Genomic DNA, 16,922 nt, shown 5'->3' with positions numbered 1-16,922 from the left:
TAATAAGCACCCCTTGATATACCAGAAAAAAAATAAAACTGAACTTGTATCTATTTTGCAAGGTTAAACCTCTGTTTTCTACACTATACTTGCTTTCCATATAATTCAATAGCTTTTCAACTAGTTGTTTTATTTTTTTATGTTTATACGTAATGGCTCGACAACTAGTTGATTTTGCAATCAGATACCTAGTGTAATGTGTCGTGCGTTGAATAATAATGTCTTGTTACTTATTAAAGTCGACTTTATTATCTTTACAAAGAGAAGCTAATTGTACCCGAACGTCCGCGGTCCCTCCGATGAGTATCTATCCCATAAGGATAGAAATATTGTCATTAATTAATTTTTAATTAACGAAAAATTTCCTACCAAGCTCAGATTCGAACCCACAAACCTTGGATCTAAAGGTATGCTCTAGTATTACTGAGCCACACAGGGGGAGAACTAGTTGTTTTAAAGCTACTGAGTTTAATTTAAAATTTAGTTTTATCACTACTATTAGTGTCTGATTTCCTTACCATTCAGCAGCATTTGAATTCTTTTTGATTTCATACAGTTAACCATCATATTCCCTATTTTATTTTATTTTTTGGACATTTATATTTGAATATTTTATTTATGGATCTTTCCCCAATTTTAAATTAGAAAATTTAATACGAACGATTTAATTTTAACATCAGTTCTTAGTCAGGTCGTAAACCTTCAACTTACGACAGATTATAAAACGCAAAAATAATTTATATAACTGTTTCAACACCAGACATAGTCAATATTTGAATCATCTAGCGTTAATTTGATTTATTTTAATAAACATTCTAAGTATGTGATCAGACCCAACTAAAAGAAGAAAAATAATGATATTGTAATTAATTGAAATAATTAATTAAAAATAATTATTCAGTGAAAACGAAACAGAAACATTTTCGGGAAGCTAATTAATTTTCTTGGAAAAACTTAGCTTAGATACGTCTATTTCACCCCTAAAATATTGAACAGAAAGGTGGGTCGAGTGATAACTCATTTTAAAGGTTGTTCAATTATCTTTACATTGATATTATGATGTATGGTAAATCGTATAATAATAAAATAATATGATCCATCATAATAAATCATTATACTATTGATCTCCAAAGATAAATAATATGTTAAATATAATACTTAAATCTCATTCTTTTAGTATAACACAAATAAACATTCAACTGAAACTGAAATTAATTTTAACTAAAAAAATTGGTATTATCTCTGTTGCCATCTGTTGTAAATCTAGAAAAACATTTCTTCAGGTGGACACTCTTTACTTACTATTTTTCAATAATTTAATAATTTATCCTTAGTTTATAGGGGAGTGCAATTAGAACGAAAACATGCATTGTTTCGGAAAAATTCAAACAAGCTTATATTTTTCTAAAACCTTTTTTGTTAGTTTATATACATGTTAAAGTAAAAAGTTCTACTCGCAGATTTGGCTGCTAATTGTTTATTAATTGTTTAAACAATAACAATTGTTTTGTATAAATAATTTTAAAAATATCGTTAAACTCATCATTTTACTTTGATCAAATGTGTTTCTATTTTGTTTTTGACTATGCTGAATCCGAATATGGCATTGCAATTTGAAAATTCTTATACAGAAGCTCTTATACAGTGTGTCTGCGTAGCTAGGAACCACATGGAAAACTTTTTTATTATCAATCTTACGAAAAAAGATATTCTTAATACAATGCTCAGGATAGTCAAAAATCTAAAACTAAACCATCAGGTATCAAATTTTGTCAATTTTGTACGAGTTATGTCAAAAATATGAATTCCGTTAAGGAGTAAAACACCTTTATATTCCAGAATATCAAAAAATGCTATTATTAAAAGTTTAGGTCTGGATCCCGCGTATGAAAAAAAAGTTGATTAATAGCAAGCTGAAAATTTGTTAATAGCTTAAGGGTGTCTAGACGGACAAACTTTGATATATGGGAACACTGGAACAGGGTCAGTTTTAATTGTAGAACAGGTTAAAAATTTGGAACGGTCACACCACGAAAACGGCACATTTATTTTGTCCGACAGAAAAGACTTAAACTCTCCGAACAGAGATTAAACTCTCATGCAAAAATCAGATTGCTATTTATCACCAAATGGGCGTTTTAATAAGTGGAACATGTAGAAGATGTTAAATGGCAGGAATTATGACAGGTGATAAATAGCAGTCTGATTTTTGCATGAGAGTTTAATCTCTGTTCGGTGAGTTTAAGTCTGTTCTGTCGGACAAAATAAATGCGCCGTTTCCGTGGTGTGACCGTTCCAAAGTTTTAACCTGTTCCACAATGAAAACTGCCCCTGTTCCAGTGTTCCCATATATCAAAGTTTATCCGACTAGACACCCTTAAGCTATTAACAAATTTTCAGCTTGCTATTAATCAAATTTTTTTATACGCGGGATTCAGACCTATTGTTTGAAATAAAAAAATGTGTCTAAATATAAAATTACATCATTCTAATCGAAAAAAAAAAAATTCAATTTTTTCTCAAATTACGGATAGGTATTCATCATCATTTTATTACAATTATAATAACTATTTTATTATCACTTTTACGAAAAAAAGTTATTTTTCGTAAAATACTCTCACTGGTCTAAAATCTAAGATACAACCATCAGATATCAAACTTTTTTAATTTTATACGAGGTATGTAAAAAATATTAATTTTTCTTAAGAGATAAGCGCCTTTATTATTCACAATATTTTAATTAGACACTAAAACAAATTTTTTAATTCCAAACATCTTTTCTTAATATTAATTTTCGATATTGTGAAATGTAAAGGTACTTTACTCTTGAGTGAAATTCATATTTTTTGACACACCTCGTATAATATTAATTAAACTTGTAATATGATAATTGCATCTTGGATTATAAACGATGCAGAGTATTTTATAAAGAATAACTTTTTTTCGTAAAACTGATAATAAAAAAGTTATTAATAGGTTCCAAGTTACGCAGACATACTGTATAAGAGCTAAAAAAAAATTTTTTTTGCTGAACATTTATTATTGTTGAAGCTTATTATTAAATGTATTTTAGGTAAGTTTATAGAAAAAAGTTTTGATCACTTTGTATACACATTTTTTTAACTGGTAATTTTCGGTTTTTGTATTACATTTTGTTATCTTTCTTAATTTTCTTAAAAATAAATAGTATATTTCATTTCTAAAATAAAATAATTTAGTGCATTTTAAAGATTACATCCTGAGATTTAAAAAAAAAGCTTTTATAAACTGTAATAGATTTGTTCAAACTTGAGTAATATCGTCTTAAAATGGTGGTAATTCTATAAAACTACGAAGATTTCAAAAATTACATTTTTTGAGACGTCATATCATTTGAATTAAATGTTTGAGATTTTTTTTGAATGAAACATCATTTAGTAAGATGCTTAAAAGGTAAGTTGTGCAAAATTGAGAGTCTTACAAGTCAAATTGTATTAGTTACACATTTTTAAATCATTTTTAAACAAAATTCATGTAAGGCTCAATTTCCGCCCACTCCGTACTTATGCCCAAATATTTTATTTCTTTTCTATCATAACCATAAGATAGCTTAATTATTCTTCTTTCATGTTCAGTTTGTAAAATTTCATTTGATCCATTAGTTAAGGAATTACATTAAAATAACTCAACCGTGCACTTCGCCGTACGTTAGTTTACGTTACAATGTTTGTGAGAAGGGTGAGTTTGGCGTTATAAATAAAAAATTATAGAAGATACAGATTTAATTTTAGAACATTTTTTATAAAAGGTTTTTTTTGTGAAATTTTCTGAATTTTTCAATGGTCAAGTCAGTTTTTTTCTAAAATCTATATTTTCGGAGTTATTTAAAAAATATCTAATTTCGTAGTTCATTTGTTTAATAAAAAATGAAGCACCTACTTCTCGAGTAGAACTTTTTGATATGTTGTTTATTAAACATTTCTTAATGAAATTACAAAAAATTCTATCTTGTTTGATTTTTTCCGAAGTGAAAATCCTATATTATATACTATATAAATTTAAAGTGTTTATTATCAACATTAACTTACTCTATCGATTTGCAGATAAGGCAGAGATATATTAAATCCTTCATTGACATCTGCGAACCATACGAACCTGACGTTCGTTACTATAAAGGTTCCAAGGCTTCCTTGATCACTTGATAAGTTCCATACACCACTGACCGTTGATACTACTTGTTCTAAAGGTAAAATTTTGAGCTGCTTGTTATGAACAACGGCTCCTCTTAATTTCAACTCCCTATAGAGTTTAGAAGAATTATATGCTCTACAAAGAAAACGCTTTATAGAAAACAAAACTCTAAATACTCTGAAGCTATTTTCTTGTGGCATTTTTATAATCAAGTATATTCAAATGGGAAATAAGCCACAATTTTACCTAAAAATGATTTTATTAACGTTTCGACGCCCAAGTCGGGCGTCGTTGTCAAAATACAAAATAATACCAAATAAACAAAAATGTTGTTGCTTAGTAAAAAATTCTTCTAATAATTTATTTAATCTGACTCATTTATATCGGCAATTCAGACACGTATTATACATTTTAAAGTAGACGACTTTAAAATGATATTGCCAATATTGATGAGTTGCGGTCCTGGGACGACTTTACTAAAAGATATTTCATTCGATTACATGAAATCAATCCCAACTCAAGAATATCCGCCATAAAAAATCATAGCATGTGATCTGTCTTTAAAAAGACAACCAAATACTCTATTCATATCTAAATATGTACACTCATGGACAAAAATATTGCATATTACAGTGAAGTAAAATTTTTTGTGCTGCAATACTTAGCCGTCCCCCCCCCCCAGTGTCATAAAAATAGGATTTCTTTTCCTAAAACGATGTTTTATAGTGTTATATAACTGCTCTATCGAATTTAAATCTGATATGGACTATTAGACCGGGAGATATTAAACACAAGTTCAGCCACGATTTTCTCAGTCCTGCCTTTTGCAATACTGGAAGGGTAGACGAAGTACTTACAATCTGTGGAAACATCCACAAATTTACTGTGACATTTTCCTGTAAAAACTAGATTTTCCCAAAAAATAAAAATAGGGTTTTGCGATGAATTTCTGAGTCCTGTCATATCCGTAGAATGACAGGATACTATCGATTTTATGAAGAAAATTTTTTGGGCAGGAGGGTTGCAAACCGGCTAACGTAGTATATATGTATACACACATGTAAGGAAAATAATGAAATTTTCATGATTTTCTGGGTCGTGCCAACTAAATAAATTAAACATATTTATTTCAAAATGATCAAAAAAATATTGGCATGACGCCTCCTAATGTTTAAGTATACTTGTCGCTTAGAAAATTCTGCGGAAAATTTTCACCCTGATTCCGTGATTTTCTGAGTCCTGACCTTAAAAAGTTTTAATACTCAAATGCAATCAATACTTTTTCGGTACTCGGTAGGAAGGTTAAACGGTTTTAGTAAGACGGAAGAAGTCCTAGATTTGTAAGAAAATTCGTGAAAATTTCCACGATGTTCTGAGTAATGCCATTTTGAATATGTTTCAAGAATCTTAATATAAGTCTATTTACAAAGAGGCAGGATTGTTTTATAGTTATTTCGTATACAGGGTGGGGCATTAGTGTGACAAAGTCAAATTACTCGTTTGTCGTAAGAGATACGAAAAAAAGTTATTTAGGTAAAACGTGGGGCAAAGATAAGATCATAATTTAAAAATATTTTCTAATATATAGGGCTACCCGTATTGACAGGGCGACACAAATTTATGTTTTCTTAAATGGAACACCCTGTATATAATTTTAAGATTCCTAAGATCATTTTAAGACAATTTAACACAATTCACCTAATCCAAAAATGTTTCCTAAGGGAGCTAGAGCTCTTTGAAGATGGCGCCTTGTAATTAGTTTTTTTTTTATATCTCCAGAACGCTTCCATTTCGATACACAAAAACTGGTCCGCCTTTTTATCTTCCAGAGATAAATCGATTCCATCAATTGCGAAACTCTAGTACCGGTCATAGGAGTCCGTTTTGGGTAGGACAACGGTTATTTTATCGCATAACTTTTTTGTCTTTAACTTTTAAGGATTTTTGACACTATATTAATAAATTGTGAGGTATTCTAGTACGAAAAGGTACTCTTGATTTAAGTCGGTTGGATGCACCGTTTTCTAGAAAAATCAATTTTAAAATTTTTCGTATTTTGAATTTAAGAAAAATTTTAATAGGATACCTCATAATTTAATACTCTACTGTCAAAAATGCTTAAAAATTAAAGCAAGTTATGAGATTTCGTTGATCTACCCAAGACGGACGCCTATGACCGATACTAGAAATTCACAATTGATAAAATCGATTCATCTCTGGAAGAGAAATAAACGTACCAGTTTTCGTTTTTCTAAATAGTTTTTTTTATTTTTTTTTCAAATTAAAAAACTGTGAAATTTTAAATTGATTTTTCTAGAACCTGGCGTATCCTACCGAGTTAAAGCAAGAGTACCTTTTAGTACAAAGTACAAGAATATCCCATAGTTTAATAATCCAGTGTCAAAAATGCTTAAAAGTTAAACACAGAAAAGTTATGCGATAAAATATCCGTTTCCCTACCCTAAATGGACGCCTATGACCGGTACTAAAAATTGACAATTGATGGAATCGATTTATCTCTGAAAGATAAATAGGTATAGCAATTTTCGTTTTTTCTAAATAGAATGTTCTGGAGCTATTTTAATAAAACTAATTACAATACGCCATCTTTAAAGAGCTTTAGCTTTCTTAGGAAGCATTTCGGACTAGGTGAATTGAGTTAAATTTTCTTAAAATTATCTGAGGAATCTCCGGGCTTCGTTTGTTAGAAGAGTTTCTGGACACCCTGTATAATAGGTACAATCCCTACTATAACCAATTAATTGTAAAATTATTGATTTTCTTCCTATTACTTTTATTACGTTTACTTAGATACAAATATGATCTAATCGCTTAAAATAAAGATCTTACAGTTTGGTATTAGATTTGAAAGGTGTGTAAAAATCCGAAACATTACTCAGGAAAATAATATTTAATACCGTACGATTGTTTTAACGATATAAAAATTAATTTTTATATATTAAATATCTTTGCGACTATCCTGCCACTTTGTAAACGGTTTTAGATTAGTGTTTTTTAAGCATACTTGACATGCCATGACTCAGAAAATTGTGGTGATATGAATATGTTTGTATAACAACCAGCAATAATTTTATAGACTTAAAATTTTATTTTTATATACGAAATACCTACACAACCATCCTGCCTCTTTGTAAAGAGCTTTATATTAACATTCTTGAGATATGTGCAAAATTGCATGACTCAGAAAATCGTGTAACTTTCCACGAATTTTCTTACACATTTTTTAACTATGTATAGGAAAAAAGGTGTAACTAAACATCCTGTCATTTTAAATAATGTCTACTTAAATTATTTATTATATAATAAAATTTATTTTATGACTCAGAAAATCAGGGAACCAGGGTGAAAATTTTCCACAGAATTTTAGAAGGGATAAGTACAGTTAAACACTAGGAGACGTCATGCCAACATTTTTTTCGATCATTTTTAAATAATTATGTTTAATTGATTAAGTTGGCTGGATTCAGAAAATTATGAAAATTGCATTATTTTCATTAAATTTTTGTATATCCATATACTCCCTAAGTTCTTTTGCAACCCTCCTGCTAAAAAATGTCCTTCATACAATTGATAGTATCCTGTCATTCTATGGATATGGCAGGACTCACAAAGTCATTGCAACTCCCCATTTTTTTCCTCATGGAAAATCTAATTTTCACAGGAAAATGTCACAGGAAACCCGTGGATTTTTCCATAAATTGTAAGTATTTTTTCTAACCTTCCAGTACTGCAAAGGGCAGGACTTAGAAAATCGTGGTTGAAGTTATGTTATTATCTCTCGGTTTATATATATGGTAGCCACATAATTTTTAAATTGAATCTCATGACGGTAATTGCCTACTCACTATTCCAGCGACATGAAAACGTGTATTAGGACGAATTTATCATATCCAATATGGCTGGCAAATGGCTAAACATGATCTTCTATAATGTTTTTAATTAAATATCAACTGCCATTCACCCAATCACCTCCACAAATTTGGTATGTCCTTTCCATAGCACTATGCCGCCTCCACCAAAAACTAACGCTCTGTATGAGATTACAACTCCGTACCTCAGAACAAAAGTGTATTAAGTCACAAAATGTAAATTTTACAGGAGAGCGAAAATAAAAATTATTTTTAGTGTTTTGTAACATTTTCCATTTAATACATTAAATTTTATTTAGCAAATTCTTATAAATGTGAATAATGATCATTGTTCTTTTTACCACTAAAAAGAAATTATTTTTGAAAATTACTGTTTTTGGAAAAAATGGACTTAACATATTTTCGCTCTGAAAAATAAATTTTTGACTATGACTTAATATGTATTTTGCTACCTATCATATGGCAAAGACGGAGCTCTATTACAAAAAATATCATACCTGTTTTACAAAATGTTTGGATATAAAGAACTAAAAATATTATACGGACGTATTTGTAACAAAACCATTAATACGACTACTAAAACATCTACGTAACAATAAAAAGTCGGAATAAAAAAAACAGAAATGGTTGTAATGCAACTGTTTTTTATTAACTAAAAAAATTAACAATAACTTTTTAAAGTACATAAAAAATAACTAAAAACTTAACAAATGCAGGGCTACTACCGCTATATCAGTAATTTGAATTGTGTCTTTATGCACTAGAGTCTAGAGTCTGAAAAAAATCGTGAATTCTCGCTGGAACACACTTTAGCGGAAGATCATTGAATTTTTTAGTACTTATTGGATATAAGGTATCTCTCAATGAAATCAGAGAATCTTCTACAGATTGATGATTTCTTCAACCAGCTCTCCGGTTAAGTCTACACTCTCAAATTCCAAATCGAAGTCTGTTTTAAAGTACAGAATCCCAGGATTTTCTTGTCTGAATTCTGAATTACATACATACTGTTTGTGAAATTAAATTTTTTTCATTATTCTCAGTTTTATTTTTATTTTGAAACGCCGAATCGTAAGAATTGCACATTTTATTAAAGTCTTTAAGATTAGAAATTGGCATTTCATACATTTTGAAATATTTGTTTTTTCCGAAAATTTTAGCCAACTGTAACCAATCCTATAGAGTAGATAATAATTTGAAAACTAGAGCATTTTTTAACCTCTCGTTCTATGAGTGTATACTGTCCACTGTCCACCTCCATGTGCGTATGCCCTCGCAAAAGGAATTTGCCATTATACCATATAAACCAGAGTTTTAGGCTGTAAAAACTTTGAGGATCAGTTAGCTTTGGGCAAGGAAGACATTTTTGTAAATTTATCATTAAAACTTTTTGTCCAGGGCTATTGATGGACATCTCCTTGTCTATTTGTTTCAATTTGTACCATCACTTGTAATGTTTCCCACTCAGCTTCAAACGCTGACTGTCTTAGATTGATTAGAAATTCGTCACATTTATCACAAGTGTCTTTCGAAAGAACATCTAATGATAAATTAAATTCTGTATTAAAAATGTGATTGTAAAGCCATTCTTTGTCTACTTCGTTCGAGGCAATGTTTTTCAAATCTCATTCTTGCTTAAACATTCTAAACATTGTAGAAATATTTTAGAGACCTCCTAAATATTTGTTCGCCGTCCTTCTTCGACTATAATGTGATTCTTCATAAGGATATGGATAGGCCATTATATGCTTATGAATCCTATCCTTTACTTCATTCTTTACTTTATTTTTAGATGGCTGCTTTCCTCTTTTGTCACATTCTAAAATTCCACTTGTTTGCATTTTTTTAAGTGAACATCTAACAATAGATTGAGAAATATCTAGAGTCTCTTTTCTTCAATGGTAAAAAAATATTTCCAGTTACAATGGCTAGCTTGAACACCTGTTCGTTCTCTTTTTCTTTTTATACACGTTTTTTTCAAGATAAGAACATAAAAACTGTCTTTTTGGATCTATGGTTGTCTCATGATTCCAAAATTGTCGGTGAATTTGTGCTCTTTGAGGCAAAAACTTGCAAAATTTTCAAAGATTGTGGACTTAATGCTGTGCCTGAATTGCGTTTTATGTGGGACATAATACTTTTTGTTGGACATAATATGGTTTTGCCCTGGGAAACGTATACACCATTTTGGACCTATTGCATTTGAATTGCAGAAGATACTGTTTTGCTCTAAGCGAAGTGTGGACTTAATACTGTTCATACAAGGCTATTTTGCCCAATTTCAGTCGAAAGAGAGAATAAGAAACACTAGTGAATAGAGCGGAAAATTTTAAGCCTAGTGAGCTAAAAAAGTAGAAAACTGAAATTTTGGACTTAATACAGTTTTGCTCTGAGGTACGGAACTGATATACTACTCCAGGGAAATAAGGTTTTTGTCGGGACACTTGAGCAGCCAGGTAGCAAATGGTTTTTTGGGTACTATATACCTAATTCATTATACATACAAAAATGCCCGTCACAGTTCGGACGAGAATTTTAGTTATTAACAAATAAGGGTCAAAAATGGAATTTTTTCGTTTAAATCGCTACAGGTAAAAATAGGATAATTAAATATCTTATTTATAGTATTCTTCTTTTAGTAGATGAGCCAATGTTTAAAACGGCAATTTTTTAATTTTCGTCCGATCATTTGTTGCTTCGAAAATTGCAAAATAAAACTAAAATTTCGAAAACAAAAAAATTGCTATAACTTTCGCGAAAGTGAACTTACGACTTTTATATTTCACAAAAAGTTGAACCAAAGAGTCCATATATTGCACAAAAAATTTTAAGACGATTAGTCAATCAGTTTAAATTTTATTCAATTTGTTTATCCCAAAGAGCTTTTCTTTGTAATGTTATTGTTCAGAAAATAATAATTATATAGAAATTCTATGAAAACCACATGAAATAACAATAGTAGAAAATCATTAAAAAGTAATTTTTTCAGTACGAAAACATTTTACTAAAGTAGAGTCATTTTTGGCTTGAAAACAGTTTGAATAGCTTTGTTAATATTGACTGTAGAGTAAATTTACCTTAGAATTTCAAAAGCTGGTATTTTTACACAAATTTTCAAAAAAAACTTTTCGCATATGTTAATTACGGTCAAAGATGGCCACTTTTATTATTTAATTCACAGTTACTTCAATATACATAAAATTCTCCTGTAACAGTGTTAGTTACTATACTACTTCGAAACGGCTTGGCCGATATTTATGAAATTTTATAAGTATGTCCTATGGGATTGAGAATAGGTTTTAATCTATTTTTCACACCCATAAGTTATAAGGAGGGTTGCCCCCCTGACATTTTTTAAAAATTTTTTGGACAAAATTGTCTATCTTAATTTTATATGATGTAGGATTAAAAAATACATACAACCCTTAATTTACACTTTTCCATCACCAACCCCTATTTGTTAATTCCCATCTATATATTTACATCTATAAAATTCTCCTGTCACAGTGTTAGTTGTCATACTCCTTCGAGACCGCTTGACTGATTTTTATGAAATTATATAATGTATATTCGGTAGGTCTTAGAATCGGTCGTAATCTATTTTTCATATCCCTGAGTGATAAGGGGAACTCCCCCTAACATTTTGAAATGTTAGGTGGGGATTAACGTACATAAGATAATCTACAAGACTACGAGTACATACAATTAAAAAAAATGATGATCAAAATCCATCAACAAGCTCTATAGATATTAATCGCAGCATATTATGTTTAAAGAATCAGTTTCATTTTTTGAGTGCTCGGATTTTAATATTCATTTCCACCGACCAAAAATCGATTTCGTTATAACGTTATTTTTAAAGCTTTATTAACAACTCTGTTGAAGTTTAAAATTGACTCAAACTTTTACACAAAAACTATATACCTTTAATTTCGAAATGGCGCTGGTTGGGTTGCTTAATTGTTATAAACAAAGTAGCTGTCAATTAAATAAAAAAGTGGCTAACTTTGACTGTAATTAACCTAGGCAAAATGTGTTTTTTGAAAATACGTATAAAAATACCAGCTTTTCAAATCCCAAAGTAGTTTTAATCTACAGTCAATATTAACAAAGTTATTCAAATAACTGTTTATGTACTAAAAATGACCCTACTTTAATAAAATGTTTTCGGAATGATAAAAATGACTTTTTAATGATTTTTTAAAATACTTTGAAAACATGACTTTTCTTCTTTCATGTGGTTTTCACAGAATTGCTATTACATTACTATTTTCTGAACAACAATATTGCGAAGAAAAAGCTCATTGGGATAAACAAATTGAATAAAATTTAAACTAATTGACGAATCGTCTTAAAATTTTTTGTTCATTATATGGACTGTTTGTCTCAACTTTTTGTGCAATATGAAAGTCTTAAGGTCATTTTCACAAAAATTATAGCAATTTTTTTATTTTCGAAATTTTAGTCTTATTTTGAAATTTCTGAAGCAACAAATGATCGAACCGAAATTCAAAAACTGCCATTTTAAACCTTGGCTCATCTTCTAAAAGAATAACAGTATAAATAAGATATTTAATTACCCTATTTTTACCCGTAGCGATGTAAACGAAAAAACTGCCATTTTTGACACTTATTTGTTAATAACTAAATTTCTCGTCCGAACTGTGACGGGAATTTTTGTATGTATAATGTATTAGGTATATAGTACCCAAAAAACCCATTTGCAACCTTGCTGCTCAAGTGTCCCGAACATGGTATATTTTTGCCTTATTTCCCTGGAGTATACCGTTCGCCAACTCTTCTGTAGATGAAGATTTGTTAATCTCTGGGTATGACAGATTCGTTATAATGCACGATATTGCCCGTCTTCACGTCCCTAGAATAGTAAGTACTTACCTTGATGAGGTTCAATTTAAAAATTATATGGCTGCCATATAATTTTTATCATATCAGCTTAATGTTTTTTTGAAAAATAAAAGATACAATATATTATGTTTCTCTGAACATTGGCTCAGAGAAAACGAATTAACAACATTAAAGTTTGATGGGTACTTTTTGTCAACTTTTTTCTGTCGGAAGGTAAGAGAACATGGAGGTGTTGCAATTTTTAGCGATAATAAATTTTCTACACGACCAGTTTGTTTGAATCATATATCATGTGAATATGAGGGTGAATTTTGTGCATTAGAAATTACAGATATTAAAACTATTCTAGTAACAGTGTATAGAACCGGAAATGGGAATTTTAAAATATTTCTAGACCTTTTTGAAAAGTTATTGGTGTTTTGCTCTGCTAATTTTTTGGAAATAATAATAATTGGGGATTTCAACATTGATTTTAAAAAATCTTCTAATGAACTCAGAATTTTCCGTGATCTAATTTCTACTTTTGGCTTAACAATAAATATTAATGAATATACTAGAATAACAACTAGATCAGCAACTTGTTTAGATAACATCTTAACAAACATAAACAGTGGGATAGTTGGTTGTGGAATTGTGGACCCATGTATCTCTGATCATCTTGCTCAATTTATTAACTTAAAAATAAAATCTGAAAAAAATCATAGTGCAATTACATACACAAGACGTATAACGAGTAATGGCATACTGAAGTTGAAACATTCGTTAAATAACGTTGATTGGTCTTTAGCTATTTCTCTCAAAACAGCAACAGAATTAGCTCAATTTATTACTGAAATATATCAAAAGTTAACTGAAATCAATTTTCCATTAAAAAAATTGCGAAGTCAGAATAAAGCTCCAATTTCTTGGTTTGATGATGAATTAAAACTTATGCGAGAAAATCTTTCCACAGTCAAGGTAATTGCTGACGTTACAAAAAATTATAGTGAATATAATAAGTTTAAGAAGCATTATAGATCAACAATATCATTAAAGAAAAAACTAGCTTATGGGTATTTCTTTTCAAATTCTGAAAATATATCTCGTGACAGTTGGAAAGTTATAAACTATCACAGAAATAAAGGTCAAAATAAAAAAGTTAGTCCTAGTACGATCTCATCAAACGATTTCAATAATTACTTTACTTCAGTAGCTAAAAATATTAGAGGTTCTTTCAGTTCTACAAATGAAAATGTAGCTATAGATATTTTGAAAGATGTACACTCTCCTTGCCACTCTTTATTTTTACTACCTGTTACTGATATTGAAATCAGAAATGTTTTGCGTGGCTTGAAAAATTCACATTGTACAGATTTTTATTTTTTAAACAAAAAAATAATTGTCGAAACTATTGATATTGTTATTGACAAATTAGTTTTACTTTATAATAATTGCCTTACTGAGGGGATTTTCCCTGATGTACTAAAAGTAACAAAAGTGTTGCCACTATTCAAAAAAGGGTCTTTAGATGAAATTGGAAATTACCGTCCCATCTCTATCATTCCCATTTTCGGTAAAATTTTTGAAAGCATTCTTAATACTCGTTTGACAGAATATCTAGATAAACACAAAATACTTCACTGTAACCAATATGGCTTTAGAAAAAAGTGCAGCACTACACAAGCTATACAGAAAATTGTGAGAGATATAGTCGACGGCATGGAGGAAGGTCATTTCGTGTCTTTGACATTGTGTGATTTATCCAAAGCTTTTGACTGTGTTTCGCATAAATTAATGTTGGAAAAAATGCATAAATATGGTATAAGGGGAACCACTCTCAATCTATTTAGATCTTATTTAACAAATAGAAAACAGGCAGTTTTTCTTAATAATAGCTATTCTGATTTGAACACGGTCGAATACGGGGTTCCTCAAGGTTCAATACTAGGACCCACTTTGTTTCTTATTTATCTGAACGATCTATTTCACTACACTTTTCCCATAAAATGTGTGTGCTTTGCAGATGATACCACTCTCATAAATACTGACATTAATCATCATAATTTGAAAATTAAAATAGATAGTGATACTCAGAAAGCAAAAAACTGGTTTTTGCATAATGGTCTGAAGCTAAATGAAGACAAAAATCAGAATTTGATGTTTAGTTCTGACCGGAAGTATGTCTTAGGAAATAGTGTTAAACTCTTAGGAATTTTCCTAGATGATAATTTGGACTGGAGTGCTCATACAGACTACTTAAGTTCTAAACTTGCTACAACTATATTTTTGATACGCAACTTAGTTTTTATGATCCCTAAAAGTACCCTTATAATGATCTACTTTGCACTGTTCCATAGCCATTTAAAGTACGGAATAACTGTTTGGGGTGGCTCTTGTCACGCAGACAGAATTTTTAAGTTACAAAAGAAAGTAGTGAGGATACTTGCTGGAGCAGAGTATAGGGAACACTGTAAACCTTTATTTCAGAAGTTAGGTATTATGTCACTACCTTCACTCTATATATATGAGACGCTGATTGAAATTCATTCCAACAAAAGTAAGTTTAACATAAACTCCAACTTCCATGATCACCATACAAGATCGAGTAATGCTATTAGAGCACAACGTTTTAGGTTGACGAAAAGTATAAAAAACTCAACTGATGTTAGTTTGTACAATTTTTTGCCAGATGAAGTAAAAAGTCTTCATTTACAGTCGTTTAAAAATAAAATAAAATCACACTTTTTAAAACATTGTTTTTACACAAAGACAGAGTACTTAGGTACCGCTTATAATACATTATAATAAGTACACTAGTTTGGTCAGGGTTTTTTTGCCGATTATGACGATATTTCATGTTTTTAAGTTTATTTCATGTCTTTACGTTTTTACATTAGTGTGTTAAATTTTTTGTTAGTACCTGTTTGTATATCTGTTCATTATAATTTATAATATTTATCTTTTAAATTTTGTCAAAATTTTATAATGTAGGTACGTACTCTTTTGACTTGTCAAAAACAAAAGAAATTTTGTATATTTGATGAAATAAATTCTATTCTATTCTATTCTATAGTCAATATCAGACTTAAATCTGATATTGACTATATAGTATATCTATAAAACATCGCATTCGGAAAAGAAATTATATTCCTATCACACCGGGAGGGGTGGGGGCTAAGAATAGCAGCCCAAAAAATTTTCACTTCACATGTTATATGCAATATTTTTGTCCGTGAGTATATTATAAATAAAGCTTACACATAAAAACAGGAGCCTAAAGAAAACCGCACACATCTTATGGAAAATAAAATGTCACTCAAATGAAATAAAGTTTACATAAATAGATTGGCCCAAAGTTAAAATAATTTCATATCATTGCGCCAAATCTAAATTTTATGGGAAGGATAATTTTATGAATAATTATCCTTCCATAAAGATTCTGTAATTCGGTACTCCATAAATCTTTGGGTGACTAGATAATTAAGTAGGTATAATTTGGCCATCCGTACCAGAGTATACAGTTCCTCTAATATGCTTAGCTCATGCTGGGGAAGCTCTTTTCAAAAGCATCTAGGCTAATAATATTTAGGGATGACAGTTTTCTGGACTTCACAAATTAACTGACTTTGAGTGACATTATATTTCCATAAGATGTGTGCGATGTCCTTTATATGTAGTTTATAAGCAATACAGGTGAACTATGCTAGGCTTGATTTTAACTTACTTGTGGACCCCCATAACTGAAATAAAATGACGTGTATTTCCTGGTACCAAATTTGTAAAAATAAATTCATATCGAGTTCCTCTGGATAGTGTTAAAACCTGCAAAGCCTGTGTTGTACCTCGCAATCTCTGTAAAAGTATATTGTAATAGCTTATTTGTTAGTATAAGTACATGGTGGTTGGACGAAAACGAAACAGACGCAACAACTCTGACAACATTTTTGAAAATTACAGCATTTTTTAATGGCAATGAGGATCATACAGTGCGCTGGAATAATTGTTACCCCCCATATT

General features: G+C 30.0%; 2 protein-coding genes across 6 annotated transcripts in view; both read right to left on the bottom strand.

The window, feature by feature from the left end:
* The window catches only part of LOC114334509 (Bardet-Biedl syndrome 5 protein homolog), a 61,948-nt gene that overhangs the window by 5,421 nt on the left and 39,605 nt on the right, over window positions 1–16,922 (bottom strand). For 2 of the 4 annotated variants that reach the window (XM_050655540.1, XM_050655542.1), the window contains exons 4-5: window positions 16,630–16,757; window positions 4,068–4,305 (exon numbers count right to left, since the gene is read on the bottom strand). The exons of 1 other annotated variant lie outside the window; for it this stretch is intronic. In XM_050655540.1, coding sequence (XP_050511497.1) covers window positions 4,068–4,305; window positions 16,630–16,757 — 366 coding nt within the window. The remainder of the gene's footprint in view (window positions 1–4,067; window positions 4,306–16,629; window positions 16,758–16,922) is intronic. One more of the 4 variants, XM_050655539.1, reaches the window with a different exon arrangement.
* The window catches only part of LOC114334495 (G protein-activated inward rectifier potassium channel 4), a 73,874-nt gene that overhangs the window by 54,116 nt on the left and 2,836 nt on the right, over window positions 1–16,922 (bottom strand). The gene's annotated exons all lie outside the window — the stretch shown is intronic.

The sequence above is a fragment of the Diabrotica virgifera genome, chromosome 7 (assembly GCF_917563875.1).
Source record: "Diabrotica virgifera virgifera chromosome 7, PGI_DIABVI_V3a".
Taxonomy (NCBI): Eukaryota; Metazoa; Arthropoda; class Insecta; order Coleoptera; family Chrysomelidae; genus Diabrotica; species Diabrotica virgifera.
The sequence above is the reverse complement of the archived record's forward strand: the minus strand, read 5'-3'. Positions and strand labels throughout refer to the sequence as shown.